The sequence below is a fragment of the Oenanthe melanoleuca genome, chromosome 7 (assembly GCF_029582105.1).
Source record: "Oenanthe melanoleuca isolate GR-GAL-2019-014 chromosome 7, OMel1.0, whole genome shotgun sequence".
Lineage (NCBI taxonomy): Eukaryota > Metazoa > Chordata > Aves > Passeriformes > Muscicapidae > Oenanthe > Oenanthe melanoleuca.
Window position 1 is genome coordinate 11,298,557 of NC_079341.1, and position 22,472 is coordinate 11,321,028.

At 43.5% G+C, this 22,472-nt stretch overlaps 1 protein-coding gene across 1 annotated transcript in view; it reads left to right on the top strand.

Annotated features, from left to right (window-relative positions):
• Nucleotides 1-22,472, top strand: part of CDK15 (cyclin dependent kinase 15) — a 37,056-nt gene that overhangs the window by 4,076 nt on the left and 10,508 nt on the right. Inside the window, 7 exon segments of the mRNA XM_056496346.1 lie at nucleotides 1,338-1,432; nucleotides 2,224-2,286; nucleotides 4,279-4,402; nucleotides 4,971-5,090; nucleotides 9,787-9,881; nucleotides 13,308-13,371; nucleotides 20,060-20,108. Coding sequence (XP_056352321.1) covers nucleotides 1,338-1,432; nucleotides 2,224-2,286; nucleotides 4,279-4,402; nucleotides 4,971-5,090; nucleotides 9,787-9,881; nucleotides 13,308-13,371; nucleotides 20,060-20,108 — 610 coding nt within the window.

Genomic DNA, 22,472 nt, shown 5'->3' on the forward strand with positions numbered 1-22,472 from the left:
TAAAACTCTGCCTCCCACAGCTGGCCCGTGCTCTGTATTGTGTGCTTCAGCTAATTCAGCTGAAACAAGATTGTACGCCCATGCCTTATTTGAATGAAACTTGTAGCACTGCGTGGTCTGACAGTAAACTAATTTGGTTTTAATCAGCAGAAAAAAGTAGGTCTGAAACAGCTCTGAGGCTGTTTTGCTACGCCAAAAGCAGAACTAAAATCCCAAGTGAGGGACATCTGCTTTTTGGGGGCTTTAGGGCTTCTCTCTGTGTAGTTTGTGAACAGCTGGGTCAGATTCTTCAGTTGTGCCAGCGACCTACAGGCAAAATAATCCCAGCTTCACCTCTTCCCCACATTCCTCCTGTGTAGAGACTTACTGCTATATTGTCTCACACCTAAGGCATCCAATAATTAAGCTGTGCACTCTCTTCCCCCATGAAGAGTTTCTGCTGAGAAGCTCCTTTCGTGAGTGTGCTGGCTGGAGCCTGCTCTAACACAGCAAACCCAATGCACAGCCAAAAGGCTCAGAAGGCTGCAGCTCTTGCCTTAGCATCAGTCAGTGCTCTGTGGTCTGTAGGGGGCCAGAGACTCTTCCACATGCTGCCCCCTGCATCACCACACGCTGGATGTGCCAAGGCTGGGCAAAGGCATGTCAGGACCTGAGGACGAGGGACACACAGTTGTAATGATGCCCTTTTGGATAGTTAGGCTGAAAGAAAAGCTTGCACTAGTTTTATAAATACAAACAAGTTACTATTCATTCAGTAACTTCATCATCTCTGCTCTTAGAGTTTTTAACCAGAGACAGTAACCAATATGCACAGAACTAAACACAGAATTTAGCTTAGATCTACAGTGACTTCTATTTGCAGTTGTGAAGCTGGAAACTGGTAGAAACCCAGCTTTTCCAGAAGTCTTTTGAACAGGCCCTGCTGAAGGCACACACCAGGAGGTGGATGGGAGAAGAATGAGAAGCTCAGTGACAGGCTGGAAGCTGCTGCCTTCCAGCTCTGGGAGCTCCCATGTCCTGCCTCAGCATTTACCTTGAAGAAATTATTTCTCCTTAACTTATAAACTGACACCTGGGAACTGTGAACTACTATTTTGGCCAGACGCAAGACCCACCTCTGAGAGATGGGTGGGTTCCTGCCGAGCCTGGAGCACTGATACTTGCTTCTCTGCAGAGCTGACCCATCCTCCTTCAGGCTCAGGAGCTGCCACTCCTCACAGAACTGCCAAGTCTGGACTATGACTCCCCAGTTTTTTATTTTCGCTGCCTTGTTTTGTGCACGTTCTCCTTCCTCTTCCAGCAGCAGTAACGTTGATCTTCCTTTTGTGTTTTCCCAGCTTCTATTCTCAAGTGTTTGAAACATGCCAACATTGTACTGCTTCATGACATTATCCAGACCAAGGAGACACTAACATTTGTCTTAGAGTACATGGTGAGTTGATGTTTTTCTAGCTTCCTGTGGAGCTAGTACTGGGAAGTACTGAGAAGTGGCTGCAGAATGAATTTGCTGCACTATGAGACATCTGCAAAGAAACAAGTTGTAATGCTTTAGTGCAGTGATTGATTTTCCTTCTTGATCTCCTGCTTTCCAGCCACACAGCCTTACTCTTTTCTTTCTGTATATGCGACAGCTGTATGCAAAAATAATTCCATGTCTTGTGTCCACTGGGGTGGCAGACATTATTTACCTCCATTTCTGCCTTGCCAACACAATAAAAGTACTGTTTTTGAGCCACAGCAAGGATAGGAAATAATGATATGAGCTCACATCCCAGCTGGGGTCAGATTTGGCACTGACCCCAGTGGCTTACCATGACCAAGCTGTGAGTTGCTCTCATGGGGAGACCAGGAAGGATACCAATAAAATTCTCCACATGAATCTTGCTACTTCTCTTGCTTTGGAGGGTAGTCAACCGAATTATAAAGAAAATACAGAAACTATGTCTTCTTATTGCAGCTTTGTGATTAGTTCCTGCACAAGTATGAATTCTGTTAACCAGCAGCTTCAGGTCATAAATGCTGGGTGAGATAACAGCTCAGCCAGGTGCCTGATGTGACCCAGAGCTTAAGCACATACTTGTCTGCTGCATCAGGCCAGATGTTCACCTAGGTGAAATGGGCACCCTTGTAGCAATTACATATTTTAACATTTACAGAAGAGGCATTGTTGGTAGAGGCATTTTACAGCAGAAGCTTTGCCTCAAGTTCTTCTCTTTTATTTAGCACACAGATCTAGCACAGTACATGGGCCAGCATCCTGGAGGACTCCATTCATGCAATGTTATGGTGAGTTCCTTAGAAGACTCGTATCCCTTAAGACATGAGGAAGAGTTATTTTCCACTATGTATGGTCATTGTAAATTGCTAATATTTATTTGCTACATATATGACAAAAACTTTGGAGAAAATCTGCCTTTGATGATGTAATGAGCTCCCTCTCAGTCTCCAAGCTTTTTTTCAGTTAGTTCCTCTTCCTATTTTCTGCAAGCGGACATTCAGCTTTTGTGAACAATGACATCTTGTGGCAAGGAAACCTATCTCTACACAAATTTGTGCCCTCTTATTGTTACAACACATTATTCCTCTCTTTACTTAAAAACTCTCACTTCACACTGTTTTTTTATTTGGAGCTATCTTCATATTTGCAGTAATTTAAGTCCCTTTTGTTTCTCCCTCAGCTTTTGGGATTGGTTGAGTGGATCTGAAGGCAGCCCAACATGCTCCTTTACTTTATAGATAGATGTTATGATTGTCTCCTGCTTTCCTTTGTATGCATCTTCACATTTAATTAACTTTCAGGACTGCTGCTGCAGGCTGTCTTAAGGTTTCAGTGCAGATGTCCTCAGTGAATGCCTGGGTCCTTTTCCTGAGCAACTTCAGTTAATTTATCTTACAGCTGTCAACAATAACTTTGTATCTTATCAAACTGCCTATTCATCTGGCTTTGTCAGATCTCTCTTAAGTTCCTCGCTGTCACTTCTTATCACAACTAATCTAAATACTTCTGTCATCTTCAAATGTTGCCACATTGTTCACATCTTTTTCCAGATAGTTGTTAAGCAACACCAATTCTAATGAAGTTTTTTGGGGCCTCAGATTTTAAACATCCTTAAAGCTCAGATACATCTGAGATGCAGTGTAGTCGTTTTGGCACAGATCTCAAGGGCTCTGCTACCAGACATGCTCGTAAAGCACGTGGAGCACATGGCTGTAATATGTACTCACTGGCATTTCTGTGAGTAAACACTAGCCAGCTGCTCTGCTTTCCTGCCTGGAATTCTCACTGTCAGCAGGAACTGAACTGCAAAATTATTTACTGCTCCTTCAGGAGGGTCATCTAGCTTGCTTCAGTTTTGCAAATGCTGTTTGTTTTTTCTGAGTGATTCCTATGGAAGATGTTATAAGTATGCAGAATGTTACAGGGACACTTTTCTGGTACAAAAATGACCTATGGGTGTCACTGTTTTTCCTCCTCTTCAGGTTAAACCTCTGGTGAAAAATATATTTTCTCTGGTGAAGTCATTACTTTTGCTGTGCTTTGTTTCTATCCACTCTTCAGCTTCATACTTTGTTTCAGCCCAACTTATTTTACCCAAGGCTTATTTAGACAACCATGATGGTGGGAGTTAGATGTTTGTTTCTTGGCTTCCTTTCTTGCTTGGTTTCCTTCTTGCTTGCTTGCTTTGTTCACCATATCTGATTTGCTGTATTTTTTAAATCATGTCCTCATGTTTTCTCCCAGCTTGAAGCCAACAGCTCCCACTGGCAGGTCAGTCAGTTCCCTGCTCCCCTGGTGGCATGTGCAGCAGCCATGGAACTTAGTCAGCTGGTGCCATCTGGCTCAAGGGGCAGACCTTCAGCTCCTTAGGCTCTCATTTTCTTTGGCTGTGTGTCTTTGTGTCTCTGTCTTGAGCACTGCAATCAACACAGCTGCTGTTCTGAGAGCTAGGGTCTGTGTTTTGGCAAGCTGACCTTGCTCCTGCAATCAACAGTCCATTTCTAAAGAAAAGTTAAATTTCCAAAACGTGCATTTACGGACTGCAGTTAAACTGCCCTCCTGGCCAAATATTCCACCCTGAAAACCTCAGAAAGCTGTAGAGCAGTCATAACCCACCACAGCTTTTTCCTCCTCAGCCAGCTCTACTCATTTTTGGGATTTTTACTGGTTTCTTACTTGCTTTGTCTCTGCTTTGTTCCAGGGTTCTCCTAAAGTTCAGAGTTAATGTATCAATGGAAAGTCACACAAAATCATTTCAGTTTTTTGTTGGCTTTTTCCAGCTCTTCATGTTCCAGCTTTTGCGTGGCCTGGCTTACATCCACCAACAACACATTCTTCACCGAGATCTGAAACCCCAGAACTTGCTCATCAGTTGCCTCGGTGAGCTCAAATTAGCCGACTTTGGTGAGTCACAGTTTGGATACAGCTGTGCATCTGCTCAGACCAAAGCTGCAGCATGCATATAGATCTGTATCCACAACAATTAAGGCAGAGAAGCATAACCTTTCCTTGAACTTCAGGAAACTATTTATGTGGTCAGTCCAGCTTTTCTTGTATTTATCCTGATAGGTGCAGGGATTAATCTCATTTAAGTCAGAGCAATTACTGCCATGTAAAACTAGTTCAAAAGAACAAAGAATCAACCCCTTTCCATTCAGAAAATAATGTAATGTGTAGAGTCCACAGCAATATGTGACCCAAAAAGCTTTCTTGGCATTGGTTTGGGATAACTGCTTCAGTCCCAAATGATAAAGTCCTACAAAACACAGCCAATTACTTGGTTTGTTTTGTCCCAGAGATATATTCCAGAAACACCTTTTTTTGTCAATTTCTTGTAAGCTGCATTGAGTTTACTTGTGTTTAAAGAGAAAATAATGTCCTGTTTCCAATTATTATCATCTATTCACTGTACAGGTAGAAGGACTGTCCTAAAACAGTGGGTTTTTGTTGGTTTGTTGGGGGTGTTTTGCAGACCTTGCTCGTGCCCAGTCCATCCCCAGACAGACATACTCCTCTGAAGTTGTGACACTGTGGTACCGCCCTCCTGATGTGCTGCTTGGAGCTACATCTTATTCTTCTGATATAGATATCTGATACTGACCAATATCAAAGCATCTGGGGTCCCCTGGGAAAAATATTTTTATCTGAATTAAATTAAATCAGCCAAAGTTACAGTAGATACTGTTGTAAGTAGAGGAATTAACACCTGTGAGCAGAAAATGTGTGAGTTTTGTAGAAATTTCATAGAGGGTTCATAGAAGTTTTTGGGAATGATGCCACTACATCTCAGCTATGGATTGATACAAACCTCATCTGATAATAATTATGAGAGATATGCATCTTGTCTGGTAACATGTATGGAGCATTTTCCTGTCTTGCAACAGAGAACTTTCTGTCCATGCAAGTGTATCTGTGTAGTCAGCTGAGTCAGCAGTAACTTCTGCAAAAATAGCTTAGTTTAAAAACAATGAATCCACAACAACACCATCAATTACTTTGGCCTTGGTAACAGAATGTGGCATTAAAGGGTTTCTCAATGAGTGTGGAGATAGAAAGGTGTCTGAGATGAGATTTTAATTATTTCTGTGATATTTTGTCCTTCTTCTCAAAGACCATGTCTCAGAGGCAGTCTGTATTTCACTCAGGAGAAGGGCTGTGTCTGTTAAAGCCTTGTTTCTGTATGAGCTCTACCCCAAAATCTTGATGTATTTGGGAAACAAGGAAACAAGCTCTACATGCATAGAAGGGAGAGGAGTCTCTAGGAGTGGGCAGAAAACAGGAGAGGATGAAGGCTTCACAGGGTCCCATGGCCCTTTTGGCTTGGATGTGTAGCTGGGCTGACTGTAAGATTCATCAACCTTCTGGTTCACTTCTGCACCAGCCTGAGCCCACTTCAAGCAACACAGTCCTGACAGGCTCGTGGACAGCATGCAGCTCATGAAGTTGCAGGAGACCTTCCTTGTTCTGGGCAATTTTACATCTGTAGATGCTATTTCTGCTTCACCCTTTCTTCAGACCAGTTAATCTTCTGCTTGTACCTGTCCCACCAGGACTCATTTTTAACTACTGCAGAGTCAAAGGCTGAGAAAGGGTAGGAGTGCAGCAGGCTGAAGAATGTGCAAAGGGCTGGTTAAGTTTACAAACAGCAAAGCTCCAGGTCTTCACAGGCTGTGTTTCCCTCCAGAGGTCTGCAGCTTATCAGACACTCCAGTGACCCAAGTCTAGAGGATAGGTCAGGGAAACGGAAGTTTTTAGATTGTTTACTTCCTTAGGACTGCTGCTAATTTAATTATTTAAAGACTTCTCTAAGGAGGAAACCCTGCTAAATTCTAATGGCTTCCAGCTGCTAAGCCAGTCTAAATAGTCCTGTCTGCTACCCCCACTACCTGTCATTTTTCCCTCCAGACAGTCTCTCAGAAATGTCTGCTGAGTTTGAAGAAGATGCCTGCCTAGCAGATTAGAGGGTTTGTATCAGGCATAAGCCTGTTGTTTTTTTTCCCTGAAAGCTGACCCTTGTCCAAAGCCAGCTATGCACAGAAAGCGTGTCATTTCTGCCTATGCAAAACCAACATCCCCACTGCATAACTTTGCTCTGTGTAATGAATAGCAGCATAGGAGTGGTGTAGAAAGATCCCAGCTCTCACAGCACAGTGCTCTCTGTCCCACTGAACTACATCCACACTATAGGCACCTTTGTTATAATGCCTCCTTATAATAACAACATTCAAAGTGTTTGCCCTAACAAAAGATGTCACGCTGAGAGAATAGAGAGTACTTCAGGGAGCTCTATTCAGTAACTTCCTCTAACAAGAGTCATTTATTATCTTGATGTACACTGCATTTAAGTTCAATTTTTGTCTATTAGGAAATAATGTGAATTCACACAGATGTTACTTGTCTATTGGGAAGAAAGGAAAAAAAACCCTACGTCTTTTGGATGCTGCAATTTACATGAAGGCAGGTCAGAATGCCCTTGGTAATGGCATGAGACAGTGGGTGTCAAAGCCTTGGTTTAAAGAAACCAATTATAACAAAATAAAACATTATGGCAATTCATGCATAGTGTGCTTGAGTAGCAATACTGTCAGTGGGAGGCACATGAGAAGTGAATGAAGCCTTGAATAGATGAAGAAAGAGATATAGAAGGAGACTTGGTCTCTCTTGGACTAACTAGAAAAGCTGCTTTAATCTCTCTGTACCTCTTTTCTCTCTCTTTCTCCCTCACTATCTCTTCAGGACTTTAGAAGATTCAATTAAGGGATTTCAGGGAGATTACACTGCATATCAGGAGGACTCTTTTTTTTTCTTTTTTTGAAAAACACCAAGTGCTTTATGCACAGCCACATTAGTGCCTGCAAACATCATGACTGCCTTAAGATATCTTCTGTTCAGTCAGGCTTTCCTTGTATAATCTTCCATTTAAAAAAGAGAGAAAAAAATCACAGTGATCTTGCCTGGTAGATTCATGTAGAATAGGAGTTTGCATGCAGTCATTTATTATGGACCTGCCAGGCTCACTACAGCCTTCTCCTCAGCCTGGTTCACATTGCCCCACTATGCCAAACTGGGAGATACTGGCTAAGGGCTTCACTGTACAGACCAGGCCTGGTGATGAACAAGAAGAAGAATATTATTTCTGGTTAAATATAAAATTGCCATCTCCTAGTGCCAACAAAAACCCCCAAACATGGAGAGGGAACTCTGGGATGCCATAGAGATATCCTAGATCTTAATCTTGGTGAGAACCTGTCTGCTGTGTGATGCAGCATTGCAACTGAGGAGGAAGTGCAGTGTTCCCCAGGGATTGCAGATGGATACAACTGTACTATCTGAACCAGCTCTGCTTCTGCTCCCTGAATATCCCTGAATATCTCCTCTGTACTTTAGCTGTCACTGTTTTGATTCGTGTGCATATCTGGCACTTGCTAAAATATCATGTCTAAGCCTCTTCCCTAAAGATCCCTCCCTTTGCCCTATCTCTTCTCAAGACAGTTTTATAGGACTGAGACCCTCTAAGAAACTTACAGACTGGAGGGGGTAAGAAGACTTGAGAAATTAATATTAGATGGAAAAGAAGGAAAAGGGGGAAAGCAAAACAACTCCAGGTCTAAATATTTAAAAACGTTTAAAAGTAGATGCGTTTTAATCATCCTCATTATCAGAATTATCAGAAAAATCCTCATAATGCTGTCAGAGCAGTAATTGTAGTTCTCAGAAGGAAAGCTGAGGGCTTTACTGCAAGGCTTTACTAACTACCATTAGTTTCCAAAGTTCCTGCTCTTGCCAGTCTAGTGGCCCTTTCTAGCTAGGATATCAGAATGCAAACTGTGGTAGAACACCAGCATCACTTGTTCCAAAAACACAGAGAGCTGTTTCTCTTCCTTCTACAAATCAAGAGTACCTAAATTGGTTTGACCATGCACAGTTGAACTTGTGCAATGCAATCAGCTGATTACAGCAGCCCCTGTGGTTGCAAAATAGGGTGAGCCACTTGAGCACGTACATCAGCTGTGAAAACACTGCTGGTATGACCCTGCTCTCACTAGATCTATCTGTGGGCTCCAAAGTAATGTCTAATCTTGTGGTAGTGCTCTGAAACACCAGAAAAAACTGTGTTGCAAAACCTGTGGATTAAGTTTCGTGCAAGGGGTAACACAGGAGTGCAGATGACCAGAAGAGATTACCAGTTATTGCCAAGCAAGTGAAAATAATACTATCAGAGCCTGTAAGACAAAGCTGGCTTTTCAAAAGTTCAGCTTAAAGGACTCAAATATGATATAACCAAAGAAGAATGAGACTGAAACCCAAAAGGTTGCAATGGGACTTAGTGAAAAGACAGAAATCCTAGGGAGAAAATGGAAGGAAATTATTAAAAAGTAAATGAGTGGAGTTTTATACCATACAGTAAGAGATGGGAATAGTTGCAAATAGGCAAGTCTACCTTGTTCACAACTATTTCATCATTACTGCCATGAGGACTAATCCATCTTACTAAAATGAAACAATTTGGCAGGTGTTGGTTTTTTGGTTTTTTTTTTAAGATGGCTGGTTTGTTTTGGTACAAGTGCAGAGCAAGGGATGATATAAAAATAAGAATATTTTAACTTGCTGTTATGACCAGGTTTTTTATGCTATGAAATCAAACCTTCAGCTTTCCAAGGCAAAGCTAATTGCTTCTGAAGGGAAATGGCTATAGCAGTTAGTGCCCCTGGGTTCCTTCTGCATCTAATACATCCTTCAAGCCAATGAAGCATGTAGTATCTCCCTGCTTATCTTTCCTACTGTAAGTACTCCAATTTTGTACCCTTTTCTCGTGGGAAGTAACCTTGCACTCCACAGGCTTCTGCCATGACCCTTTTTTCACATAGTTTGTAACAGGATTAAGGGACAGAGACCTGAAACAATTTTTTTGGTACTGGGAAAAAAAAGGGTAGTGCTTAGTGGGTTTCTTTTCCAAAGATATCACCTGTCTTGTCCTGCTGGTGAACAGTGAATTGTTTTTTTAGTGGGTGGTGCTGATGAGAAAAGGGGGATAGGAAAAGACTTGTATGGAACCTTGACCCCTTTGGGTTTTTTTCTGAAATCCTGGAGGCATGTGAATGTAACTTACCTTTGGTCTGCTCCCATCCTGTTTGATTTGTGAGCTTATATCAAGACTTCTGCATTTACAAATCAGAATTTATAAATTTCCATCCCAACAATTATCCCTGCCTCTCTCCCCACCCATCCAAACAATCATATTATATATATCATTTATGTGAATGAGTTAATACCTTGGGTTTCTTGCAGGAGTGCAGGCTGTATATTTGTGGAAATGTTCCAGGGTCAGCCAATATTTGCAGCAACTTCTGGCACTCATGAACAGCTGGAGAAGATCTGGGCGGTGAGTAAAATACACCCTGAAATGGAAGAGAAAAAGAATCCATTGCTCAAGCCTACTTAATTTTGAAGTCCTAAGCATAGGTCCTGTGAATAGCAGAAATAATTTGGTCTAATCTGCCAAGTTCATAGCAGACTTTGTAAACCATTTTATATTTGGCAACTTTCTTACAGACACAGGAGTAAATCAAATGACTTTCCTTTGATGTTTGTCATCTCATCAAAAATTTAAAGCCAATTAAAGTGACATCAAATTGAAGAAGGCATAAAAGGTGCACAGGTACTGCAAATTCTGTTGCTTCTTTTTAAATCCTTTACTTACTGTAGGATACAGCACACCACATTCTCACAAAGGAACTGTAATACTGCTCCACAACTACCTTGAAAATGGCAAGACCCTGAGGCTTGTCAGAGATCCTTCTTCATTTTAACTTGGCACATTTTGTACCATCCAGTTTTTATAGTGCAGCTCTAGAGACTGATTTTGGATAATGGAAAGTGTGACATTACTTTTGAAGGTAGCAGTGAGTGAGAGCAACATATTCAGGAGCTTCCTAAGTTGTTTTTTCTGCTGAGGAAGCAGCAGCACAGAGCCCCATTTCCAGAGTTTGGTAGAACAGGGGCAGTCAGCAGCACTGACAGGGTCTGTGCATTACTGGCTGCTCATGCTGACCCTGCTGCTGGCTCAACAGCAAGGTCAACTATGCATTCATATCAGGTCTTGCTGTAGGTATCACTTGGTCTGTTCAGTCTGGAGAAGAGGAGACTGAGGAGGAACCCTCACTGCAGTCACAACTTCCTTGTGAGGGGAAGAGGAGGGGCAGGCACTGATCTCTTCTCTGTGGTGACCAGTGACAGGACCAGAGGGAATGGACTGAAGCTGGGTCAGGGGAGGTTTAGGTTGGATGTCAGGGAAAGGTTCTTCACCCAGAGGATGTTTGGGCACTGGAACAGGCTCCCCAGGACAGTGGTCACATCACCAAGCCTGACAGAGCTCAAGAAGATTTTAGACAATGCTCTCAGGCACACAATGGAATTCTTGAGGTGTCCAGTGCTCTGCCAGGAGCTGGATTCAATGATCCTTTTGGATCCCTTCCCACTCAGCAGATTTTGTGATTCTGTGTCTGCCCTCTCACATCTCATCCCAAGGATTTACTCTTACGTGTAGAGTGTTTCTGAAACATGGGTTTTCAAAGGAGAAAGTACAGAAAAAATGAAATTCATTAAAATCATGAGAAATTACTTTATAGCAGTTAGACTGCATAAGTCAGATTTTTCCAGCTTGACCGCTTCATGTAGAAACATTCCTGCTTGGTACGGCTTTCCTCTCTGCTTCTAATAGGAATGTGAGACTAGTGCATCCAGTTCTCAGACTTGAGTTCAGTCCATTTAAATCAATGCTGAATTTCTCTGTCATAGAGAATGGGGGAAAAAAAGAATTATCAGGAAAAAAATCCATACTTGGCCAATTAACAAGGTTCAAAGCCAGGGCAGGGTCCAGTTTCTCAGAGTGTGAATGAAGGCTATCCTTACACTTATGTCTCTGAAATCTCTGGATCCATTTCCTGTGGTTTTGCATTAGAGGGTTATAGCACTATCGTAATTTCTCTAATACCATATAACTAATACCAACATTAATAGGATTTGTGCTATAGAAGGCAAAAAACCCCCCCTTATTTAAAAATCATGAGGAAGTTTAAAGAGCTATGAAATAATTAGTGCTTTTCACAGGAGGTTTTATGATATTATACAGCCTGGAATGAGGCTCTGTGTTAGACCAAGATTTCAAAGCTCCTTAGAGACTTTCAATGTCTAACTTGAGGTATTTTGTAAAGTGTGAGGTTCAGAATGGGGATTCCTACTGTTTTCTAATAGTCAGTTCCTTTCATGTACTGGTAGTAGAGGCACCCTGCACTGGTAGAGAGACCATCTGCATTTGTGTGCATGAGCCTGTCTCACTCAGCACACTCATCTCCATGAGGGACTGCTGGTTCACACACCATGCAGATACATGAAAATCCCCATTCTGTGAAATGTGTTTGTCCTTTTGAAACATCAGGACTGACTGGCTGTCATTTTACCAAAAATTCTAGAGGCAAGTGCCACCTAAAGCAGTCTCCACATCTCCTCTCTATCCCTGGCTGCTCATTGCTGCTCCCGTGTCACCTCTCACATGAGGGGCTACATGGACTGGGGACCCTGCCACTTTGTTTTCTCCCTGGCTTACTCTGAATTAGAGCAGCTTCTTTGCCCTTCTCATCCCCTGGCTGCACACACAGCCCTAAAGAGCACTGGTACTCATGAAGGCATGGCACAGGAGCAGTGCCAAGTGGGAGGGGGGGGCTGGCAGTGTTGGTTATGGAAGTGTGGAAGAGTGCTTTGGGCAGACCTGCCCTACTCACAAACACACACCAGTCAGGAATACATCCTCACCCAGGGCTGTCAAACTGCCCTTGGTGTGAGCCAGCTTCCAACATCCTCAGCTGGCTGAACACTCTTCTCTTTGGGGAGCTTTCAAGCTTCCAGGGCTGATTCTACAGTGAGGAGAGACAAGGACCCTCTTAGTCCCTGCTGTGGAAGGCTGCTGGATGAAAGTTTTGAATGCTTGGAGCTATCAGCATAATTTGTACTACTATTTCACATGCCCTGAGCTCTTCTTAAAGATGTGGCTTTATCTCTTTAGCAAAAATCATCCATATCAATAGGCACAGGGCACTTTGCATGTGTTAAGTAATAATAATAACAACACTAAACATCTGCAACTGCAGAAATCTAGATCTCACACTTTCAGCAACTAAAATGAAGTTGGAGGAGGCTTTCCTGGCCCAGACTTTTCTCAGTGAGCAGCTGCTGCTGAAGCCCACAATTCCCAATAAAGGCCAAAGACACTGCTGAAGCTCTGTATCCTTCAGAGTGAGGTTCTACACTGCTTTTCAGCTCCAGCTACTAGACCTGCCTGCCAGCTTTACTTTTTAGCCTCAGAATGGAAGGGTTTCTCTCAGAGCTCACAGCCTGTGCTGCTGCTGAAGGTACCAGCTGCTGCCAGTGCAAGTGGGCACAGTGAGTCCCCAGGGCAGCTCTGGTGTGGAAGGACACCCTCAGCACTGAAAATGGCTCAGCTGTGTGATCCCTGGGCTAGCAAACACAGGCAGCAGTGTCATCTGGCAGTGAAGCTGCATATGCCTTCACTGATGTTCCCAGCAGCAACAGCATTCAATCTCAGCAGGGGTCTTTCCTGCTGCATAATCAAGTGCTAAAATGTCAGTGTCCTTTATGCACAGTGGTAGACCCAGCACCAGCCAGGGCAGTGTAATTCTGTATTGGTTTACAGGAAAGGCCATTCTCCACTGAGACTGATTCCTCCAACTCCACACCAAGGCAAAGAGTAGGCAGAAAAAGATCATTGTCCTCACTCTTTCTTCTTTTGCAGGTATTGGGGATCCCAACTGAAGACACCTGGCCAGGACTTTCCAAGCTCCCCAACTATAACCCAGGTAGGATTTAACTCATGAGAAGGCCAGCTTTTTCTCTGAGCCACTAGCCACTCCATTGTTGGGTCAGTAATTGTTATTATGAAAAATCCTGTGCTTTGGTGTTACTAAATCCCTTGAGCTCCTTAATGACAGTGGTGTTGTAGGACCTACTACAGCACTGGGATTGGCTTAGTTTGCAAACAGAGGCACATGTGTGGCAAAGTTGCCTCACTGAGTGCTGGTGTATGTAAGTCTAATGGAAGATTTCATTGCTCAAAGTCCCACAGTGCATTTAGTCTCCACTCCTCAGTGGAATGGGGACCAATGCCTCCTGGTTTAGGCTGGAAAAGCTGACAGGCACCTGGAGATGCAGTTTATCTGAACTTTCCTTATTTTTATGGAGATTGGTTTGGGGACCTTTAAACCTCAGCTTTAAAGGTCACTGTCCCTGATTTTGATGTGGGCAAGGTGAGAAATCTGTGTGATTTACAAAGCTGGATTCTTTTATTTCCACATGGGCTGGTAGAGAAGTCTGTGTCCTGAACTTCAAAGGGCCAGTTGTCTCTTATTTTGATGTGGGCAGGTTGAGAAGTATGCTTTGAAAAGCTAGCTCAGTCACTCTCCCTCTCCCTCTCTCTCTCTCCCTTTCTCTCTTTCTCTTTTTGTTTAATGTTTTCTCCTGGGAAAATATATTCAAGTGTCAGTGAGGGGGAAATGATGAGCACTGATTCTCAGCCTCTCAGCAGGATCATTCTGTAAGAGAAATATAAAAGTGAAATATTAAAAACCCCAGAATGTGAAATTCACCCATCCACAATCTAGCCATTCTCTCTCACTTATACCACAGGAGAGTGGTGGGGGGAGCCTGTCTATCTGGACAGGGAAAAAAAGAACAGGGGGGAGAGGAGGAGGGAGAAGACGTGCTTTGAGCAAGAGGTTTACAGGTTTAGTAGAGCATAGTAACATCTTTTCAAAGAAGTGGGTGTTGCTCTGTGACCCAGTCCAAGATGCCCCTCCTTTGATTCTGGTGCATGAACACTAAGCAGCCCCCATTTTCACATGGTAGCCGATATTGGCTGAACAATAACCTGGTCTCACACTCGAAAGGACTGGAATCTTTCACACAATTAGCTGAGACACATTAATCAAACCAGCGTGAAATGGGAATGTGTCGCTGTCCACAGCAAGTTTAATTTGGATAGCAAGCAAGCACAGAGCAGACAGCTGGAGGAAGCATTTTCTTCTCTAAGTTGTAGAAGGCCTGGCTGGGTAGCCTATGAGTGGAGAAGAGTAGTCTGGGAGATACAGAAATGCTCATGTGTGGGAGGAACTAATCACAAAGAATTTTTTTTATGCTGGCTATCTGCTAATACAAAGCCTCAAACATACAAACACATGAACTCTGAGTGATGGATGGTTAGGTATACTGGTGCTGTGGAGAGGGACAACATAAAAGTGCAAGCATTAAGGCTATGTTAGCAAAGAAACTTGCACAGACAGCAGAGAATGTGAGTGCCTAGCACTGCCCTGAGTGGTGATTCCCTCAGCTCTGTTTGGTCTGAGTAGCAGTGCTGTCCTCTGCTGCTGTGGAGGGTGCCCGTGGCAGGGCTGGGAGGGAGAGGACAGGCACCTGGACAGCAGGGCAATATCCCCAGTGAAGCTGAGCTGTCATAAGCAGTTTTCAAGTCTGACTTGCTTGCAGACTTGATAGAAAGTTTCCTTAATGGACTCCAGAGGGGCAGAACTGACCTGCGCTGTGCTGTGGTACTGGGATGCTGGTCCCTTTTGTGGCTGGGCCAGGCAGAAATGCAGGACTCAGAGGACACTGCTCTGTTGGAGCATCCCAGGGAGCTGGCAGACACATGGAAGAGGGGTGCTATGTCAGTGTTTGGGGCAATAGCTGTGTTAGGTGGAGACAATATCCCTTTCCCCTCTTGAGAGCCTAAGAGGCTGCCAGCTGTTCCAGCCACATACAGGATCCAAGCACTTGGCTCACACCTGGATTACGCTAACCAGTCTGAACAGAAGGCTATTCTGAAGCTGGACTATTTGCCCTACTCATGCACTAAATCAATTCACTTTTTCATAGGAGTGTTGGTAAGAAGACAAATTAATATCTTTGTTTAAAGCTAAATGCCATTTATATGCTTCTGGGCACTTCCCCTCCCTTCCCTGAAGCACAAAGCTGTTTCCCCCCCAGGACATGCTCATCCCGAGTACAATCTGTGGAGTCTGCCTGAGAAACCCTTCTCTCCTGAGGTTATTCCCAGACCATTTGTGCGAATCTGGGTGCCTGGGTTGGTTCAGATAAGCAAACAAACTTTGGAGCTCTTCCCCAAACCCGATGGTTTGAATTCTTTTAGCTAGTCCTATTGATGTTCACACTGAGCACAGGCAGCAAACAAACAAACAGGTTCCTGCCCGCGGCAAGGAACGAACACGGGCAAAACAAAGCACTGAGGTGTGATCCTATTCTCATTGAAGTTGATGGCAAAACTCCCACTGGATTCAGCAGCGTAGGCTCAGCCCCAGACTGAGATTGTTACTGGAAGGGTTCCTGGGCCAGGTGGGTTAGTAGGAATCTTTGAAATGAAAGCTGGAAGCCTTTAGATGTTTTCCTGTCGCTGCCGTGGGCTCGAGCACATCCTGCTGCAGTCTGAAAAGGATGCAGCATGGGCTGGGGGGGGTCTGTGAGTCAGGCACACACAGGGCAGCTGCAGGAAAAGCAGCTCCTCTGCCTCCTCTATGGGCTACCGGCAAGGGATGAATTGTGCAAAGGAGATTTTGGCTACCCTGTGCCCCGTGTCTTGCACAGAGAAGTTCAAGAACAGCCTCATGCCCATTCCCTGACTCCAGGTGAATGGGAAGGACGGGTGAGTAACCCGTCCGTGGCCAGCCCTTCAGCTTGTGATCTCACCTTCTCTCTGCAGGAGAGACACTTGGGGTAGGAATTCTGTGCAGTCATAGGGCCTGCAGGCAGGCTGGAGAGCCATTCCCCGGAGAGCAGGAAGGGCTGGGAGAGCTGCTGCCCCCCATCTCAGCACGCTCGCTGGCGGCTCCCCGGGCTCACCAGCCCTACCCACAGGGACAAGGCTCTGCCCTGTGCTTGTTCATTTGTTCTCTTCCCTCATTTTGCTCCCCCTGAAAGAGGCAGTTGTAGCTCTGTTAACACTATTTTTGAAAGCTCTCATGCTGTGTGAGCTCAAATCCTTGCATTAATCTACTGCTGTGTTCATTTCACTGTGCTGAAAAGCAGTGAGTTTAAATCCCCTCTAAACACCACTGGTGACACCAGAAGGCCAGTGTTTTGATCCAGCCCCATTAATGGTTACAAGTTTGAATCTAGACAGCAGGGGTCAAGGGCAGGAAAGGATTAGGAATCACAGCCCATGACATTAAGCTAGTGCTTTTGCCAAACTGGGAACACTGGAGTGCCCAATGTACCAAGTTAGTTTTTGTTTCCTTTTTCTGACATTTGGATTCCAAAGAATGGGGAGTAGCTCGTATCTATCTATAACGTGATGAACTGAGTGTGAGCTTTAGTCCTTGATTTATTGCACAGGCTGAATGATGAACTTGCCTATGCCAGGTAATATCACTTCACTGGGAAGATGCAGATTTCACACAAGGCCTTTTCAGATGCAGCAATGACTTTCAAATAAAGCCTAGTTTTTCACGTATCTGCAGGCTTTGGTACACTGAATGAGATTTAGAAGCTTTCCAGAGTCACTTTGTGCTCCCAGGTACGGATTTTCAGTGTCTGTTGCGTTTCCAAAATGTCACCAGCAGATGGAGGCAACAAGCAGCAGGCCCTGAAACACAAACTTCCCATGGCATTTGTGAAAATGCACATGAAGTCTGCATTTCGACTGCTTTTTTATTTTTTATTTTTTTTTAATCTCAGTTTTTATGCTGATGTTTCATTTAACACATGGGATGGTTGAAAACTGAATTCTAAAACGGTAAAATTTTTGTTGTCATAATAAACTGCATGTGGCTTTGATCTCAAAGGGGAGAGCAGCACTGTAACTAATGTGCAATGTATGCTAGCCAGGGTACAGGGAAACTTCCCATCTGTGTGGCAATGGGCACAGCCTGCAGTTTCCAGCCTGCCACACAGACAGAGCTCTGCTCCTGTCCTGAAGCCACAGAGATTTCACTAATGAGAGAAATTTTCTCTGTGAGCCTGCAACCCCACTGCCTTCATCCAGCAGCACTCGGCATCCTCTTTCTCTCTCTTCATCAATTAGGAAAGTTTAACTTTTGTCCTCTGGCTTGCTTGCCTCATTATCAGTCCATTAGCCACTTCCACCTGGGTTTTCAAATAGGAAGGTATTTCCTCATTAGCACACTCTGCCTTGCATAAGGATAGAAAATAACAAACCTAAGTGCTACCTTTCAGATCTACTCATATTGTTAAAAAAAAGCCAATCAGCGCTACACAATCCCATCATTTCATGTCTAGATCATCATTGAGAGATGATTAAATCAGTAGTTCATCCACTTTTTGGAATGATCTAAATATTCTTTATCTTAACTTTATGGAGTAGCTGTTTACAGTGTTCTACAATTTTAGATTGGTCTTAATCTTACAGTAGGGAAAATATTTACTGCTCTGTTTTTACCCTGCTCAACACAATGGGGCCTCAGCATTCTCTAAGGATTTGTCTATATGGGGTCAGTCAGGAGATTAATCTGAACTGATTTAAAGTGCATTAGTTAACTGCATTACGTCTGTGAGCAGAGCCACACTGTTTTCTTGCCCATATCTTCCATTTATAATCAAAGCTCTGTATACTCAAAGTGGCAAATTTGGCAGCCCTCACTCAAGCTGAATTCTTCACTGAGAGATGTGTTTGGACAGGGACAGGAGTAGCTGGCTCACTGACTCTTACACTACCCCTTGCAGATAATTATTAATATCTAGGTTATATAAAAGATAAATTTAAGTGAAGAGGCTTGCTGAAGACAGCAAGCACTATAACTCAGGTATTCCTCCTAATTCCCAGTAAGCAAGCTGATATTTCTATTTCGAACGTAAAGAAAATCCTATTTCCTCTTTGGAATGTTAATCCTGAAAATGTACTCCACAAAAAAAAGACACATTTCACTAAGATATCATTGAAACATTTTGGCTTTCTGTTACCAACTGAACATGCATTTTTAAAATTCTGTGTTAAACTCATTAAAGAATATTAATGTTAAAATATTTCAGTAAAGTACCGTACTTGAGTAATCTTGGCATTTTTACTAAATATTTAATGAAGTTGATATATTGTCATAGAATGTTTTCATCTCACAAATCAAATTTTTCTGACAGAAAGTTGCAACATCTGAAAATTTTTGGCCAGTTCTATGAGAAGACAAAAATTTCTACCTCATACAGAATTTTTTTTTGCTTTTCCAAACCATTTTAAAAATTGTTTTTCTCCTATTCTATCTTGAAACGTTACATCTCAATATGGGTAATTTATTTCTATACTTTTATTACAGTCAAGGGGGCAAAAAGAAGCAAAGATGATCCAGTGAAAATGTTACTAGTGACCCAAGAGGAATGTTGTGCCAACCTTGGTGACTCACTTGGGAAGGGAGTATTCAAGATGCTAATATATAACTTCTATATATTGGTGATATTCCAGTGCTCTGGCACATAAACAGCCATGAATCCCATCCCAAGCTATATTCCCATTTTCTGCTCTAGAAATTACCTCAGTATTTGGGTGCAGGAGAACAATTCAATTCTGAGCTGTTACTTACCCTGGCAACAGACCAGGGGTGCTTGCCTCCTGGTGGTCTCACTGCTGTGGGGAATGCTTGTCCAGGCTGAGCTGGAAGCAGGGATAACACCACCCTTCCTGCTCTCCTGCACATAACTGGAGTGCCACTGTTCATTCTCTGCTGTCAGGAAAAGGTGGGAAGAAATTGCAGCCTTTCTGATGCAAGAAAATCTCTCTGTTGATCACCTCTACAGGGAAATTTTCCAGGCTTAAGCCATTCATTCATATCCAAGCCTGAGAAAATTAATGCTTTACAATAAAACATTTGAGGAATGTATTCCTCTGTATTTACCACAATGTTTAGAAATATGTCCTTGAAAAGTATCATCATGAACACAGACTTCACAAAACTGCAAACTCTGCTAAGTTCCAGTCTGATAGAGATCACAAGAGTCAGTGGGTACAAAGCCTCCATGAGCATGGTTAATGGACAGACAACAAACTTAGTGAGAGCTCTGGGCAAGAAGACAGTGGGATCAAAGTGCCTTGTCTCTGTCCCCAGTCTCACTGCTGCATCCATGTAGAAAAGCCCCATGTACCCATGGGGGCAATCTGTGAAGCTCAGCAGCCCCTTGGAAAGCCAAGACAATTGCTGGGGATTCAGGCCTGCAAACTTCTTTTTGCTTCCTTTGTGTGAAGGCTTTAGGGACTGAGGCTGCTTTTATTGATGTCAAAGCTAGGACTCACACTGTAACAGGAGGAGGTCCAAGGCCCATACTCACAGATACATGAAAATAAAGGGTTACAGAACTGGAACAGCCTTATTAAGATCAATGCAGGTATTCAACTCCTATAGGAATAATGTATATCTATAAATAAATAGATGATAGATTCTATAGGGCCCTTTGAAATTCTGAGCATATTTTTTTATAGGGGCTAAAAGATTGGCTTGATTTTCATTTAATCTTGTGATTGCATATTACACTTTCTAGAACTGGTTGCTTCCAGGAGACCTCAGAGACTCCGAGTCATCTGTGACAGGTAAGCTACCTCTAACAGCAATGTCAAAATTGCCTCAGGGTTTATTTGTTTCTTTATGCAATCATTTAACTTGAAATGAGCTCTTTTGGCAAGCCCAGGAGAAGCAGGGTGGCTCTGTAGTAACAAGCAGCTCTAGCATCAGTTAAGCAACTGATTTTGAGAGATCTCAGCAAAGGTAGACACACAGTGGGTTTATTATTCTCAGGGGAGTAGTGATTATTCTGAGATAAGCAGTGATTCAGTGACTTTGTGTGCAGCTTTTTGTGGGGCACAGTTCCATTGAGAAGGTTGTACTTTCCCAGGCCCTCTTACCCAGACTGAGGACAGACTTTGCACTGTCCCAGTTTTCATTTTTGAAAACAGACTGCAGGAATGTTGCTCAACTGTGGTAAGGAAGACATGCTAGGACAGCATTTTCCTGAGACAATGAATTAATCCTGAGGAGTTAGGAGGAGAAAAATCACATTCTTAGTGGCCAAAGCTATGAGATGAGGGCCATGGTTACACACGCAGCTTGACCAGCACTGCTGAATCACTCCCTAGTGTGCTAAGGGAAGGGAGTATTTTTTCAGGCACATATACACAGGCACACACACATACACACATACACAGAATGTGTATACATATCAGTGAAAGAAATTTATATTCAGACAAAGTGCCCTAACCTAGCTGAGGGAGTCATTCAAATCAAATGCCCCTAAACTGATTTTGAGGCACACAGCAGGTTTTATAGATATGTAGGAAAAGACAAGGCAGGATTTGTCCTCAAGACTGTGTACATGAAGATGTCAATAATTAAACATCCTTTGAAGACATAACCACATTTTTCATTGCTGTTTATTGTCTGTTCAGCTGATTGCTTGGGATCCAGCCCTGCTAGGAGGGAAGTGTGCTGCCCTTCAGAGCAGGATTTCCTAGATGCTGTTCTAAATGGCTGAGCAAACATGCTAAAGTTTTCAGCACAGGTTACTGAAATGCCAGCCATTGTCATGCACAGCTTGAGAAACACAGAAAGCTCAGTATGTCCCAAACCCTTTTAGTGCAGGTCCTGGAACAGAGCAAATCTTCTCTCAGCCTGAACAAAGAAATAAGTATATTCCTTGCAACTGTGCTGTATTGCTCTTCTGCTTTTTGGCCATAATTCTTTGGCAGACCCCATCACAGGTTATACCAAGGGGCTGGCCCAGCACCTCTGTGGCAGAGCTCTGTGCTGCATGTAGGCCAGCTCCAGCTCTGCCTTGGAGTCCTGGTGCTGCCATGGCCCAATAACTGCCTTGGAATGCTCAGCCTGGGAGAAGGAAAGAGCTTATTCATACAGCCACTCAGCCATGACTCTCCATGGGCAATTAAGAAATCAAAGTGAGCTCTCCACAGAGCTTGGCCACCACCAGGAAGCCTGAGCCATGGTGGGAAGCACTGAACTGTGCTGCTGCCCAAAGTGGGAGCCTGCAGCAGCAGGGACTGAGGGGCAGAAGGTCTCCAGTAAGACCCTGCCATGGAGGGGCAGCCTGTCATGCAGCTCCAGAGGTCTCAGAATGGATGCTTTGGCTCCCTGTCCCATCCCTGGTCCCCAAGGAATCATGGGTTTGAACTGTTTTGCTGGAGGTGAAAATTCAGCAATTATCTACCACAATGAGGCCAGATACCTTCTACAAATTTGTTTCTTAGGATCTCTTTCTCTCCTTCTGTCTCGGTGCTTTTTCCTCTTCTTTTACATTTTACATTTTACATTTTGTCTCCTCAAAACAAGAATGCCAGCATGTTGAATGTCCTGTATAGGGACGGGGAGTGCAGGGGCAGGGAGATCCCAGCCCCTGATGTCACTTGGAGGGAGAGCACCACTGGGGGCCAAGGCAGGAGGCACAACAGGCCATGCTCTGAAGATGAAATGTGATCAGAGCAAACAAACAAAGGAAAAGCTGTAAAACTAAATGACTATTTTTGTTTGTTTCCTTGTTGGTTTGTTTTTGCTCTTCCACTTCCTTGTCCCCAGCTGTGTGCTCCTCTAGAGAGCAGCCACTTGGCATTGCTATTTGCTGGGCATGGAGCATATGTGTATTACATTTATTTTAAGCATTCATGCTGAGAAACAGATTCTTCTCTGTGAATCCCCAACACATTTTACAACCAGCTGCACTACTGTTATTGGGATAGGAGAAAATTTGTCTGTAAACATGAGTTTGAGCTGAAATCCTGGGTGGATATACCCCAACATAGTCAAGCTCAGATGGAAAAGCATGAAAAGCTATACAGCTGGGCTAGGTTTATTCAGCTCCCCTGTGTCCCTCCTCTATCTTGCCTCAAGCTGAGAAGGGCTGGGTCATGTTCTGGTTCCAGCTTTCTCACTCGTCCTCATCTCCTGTG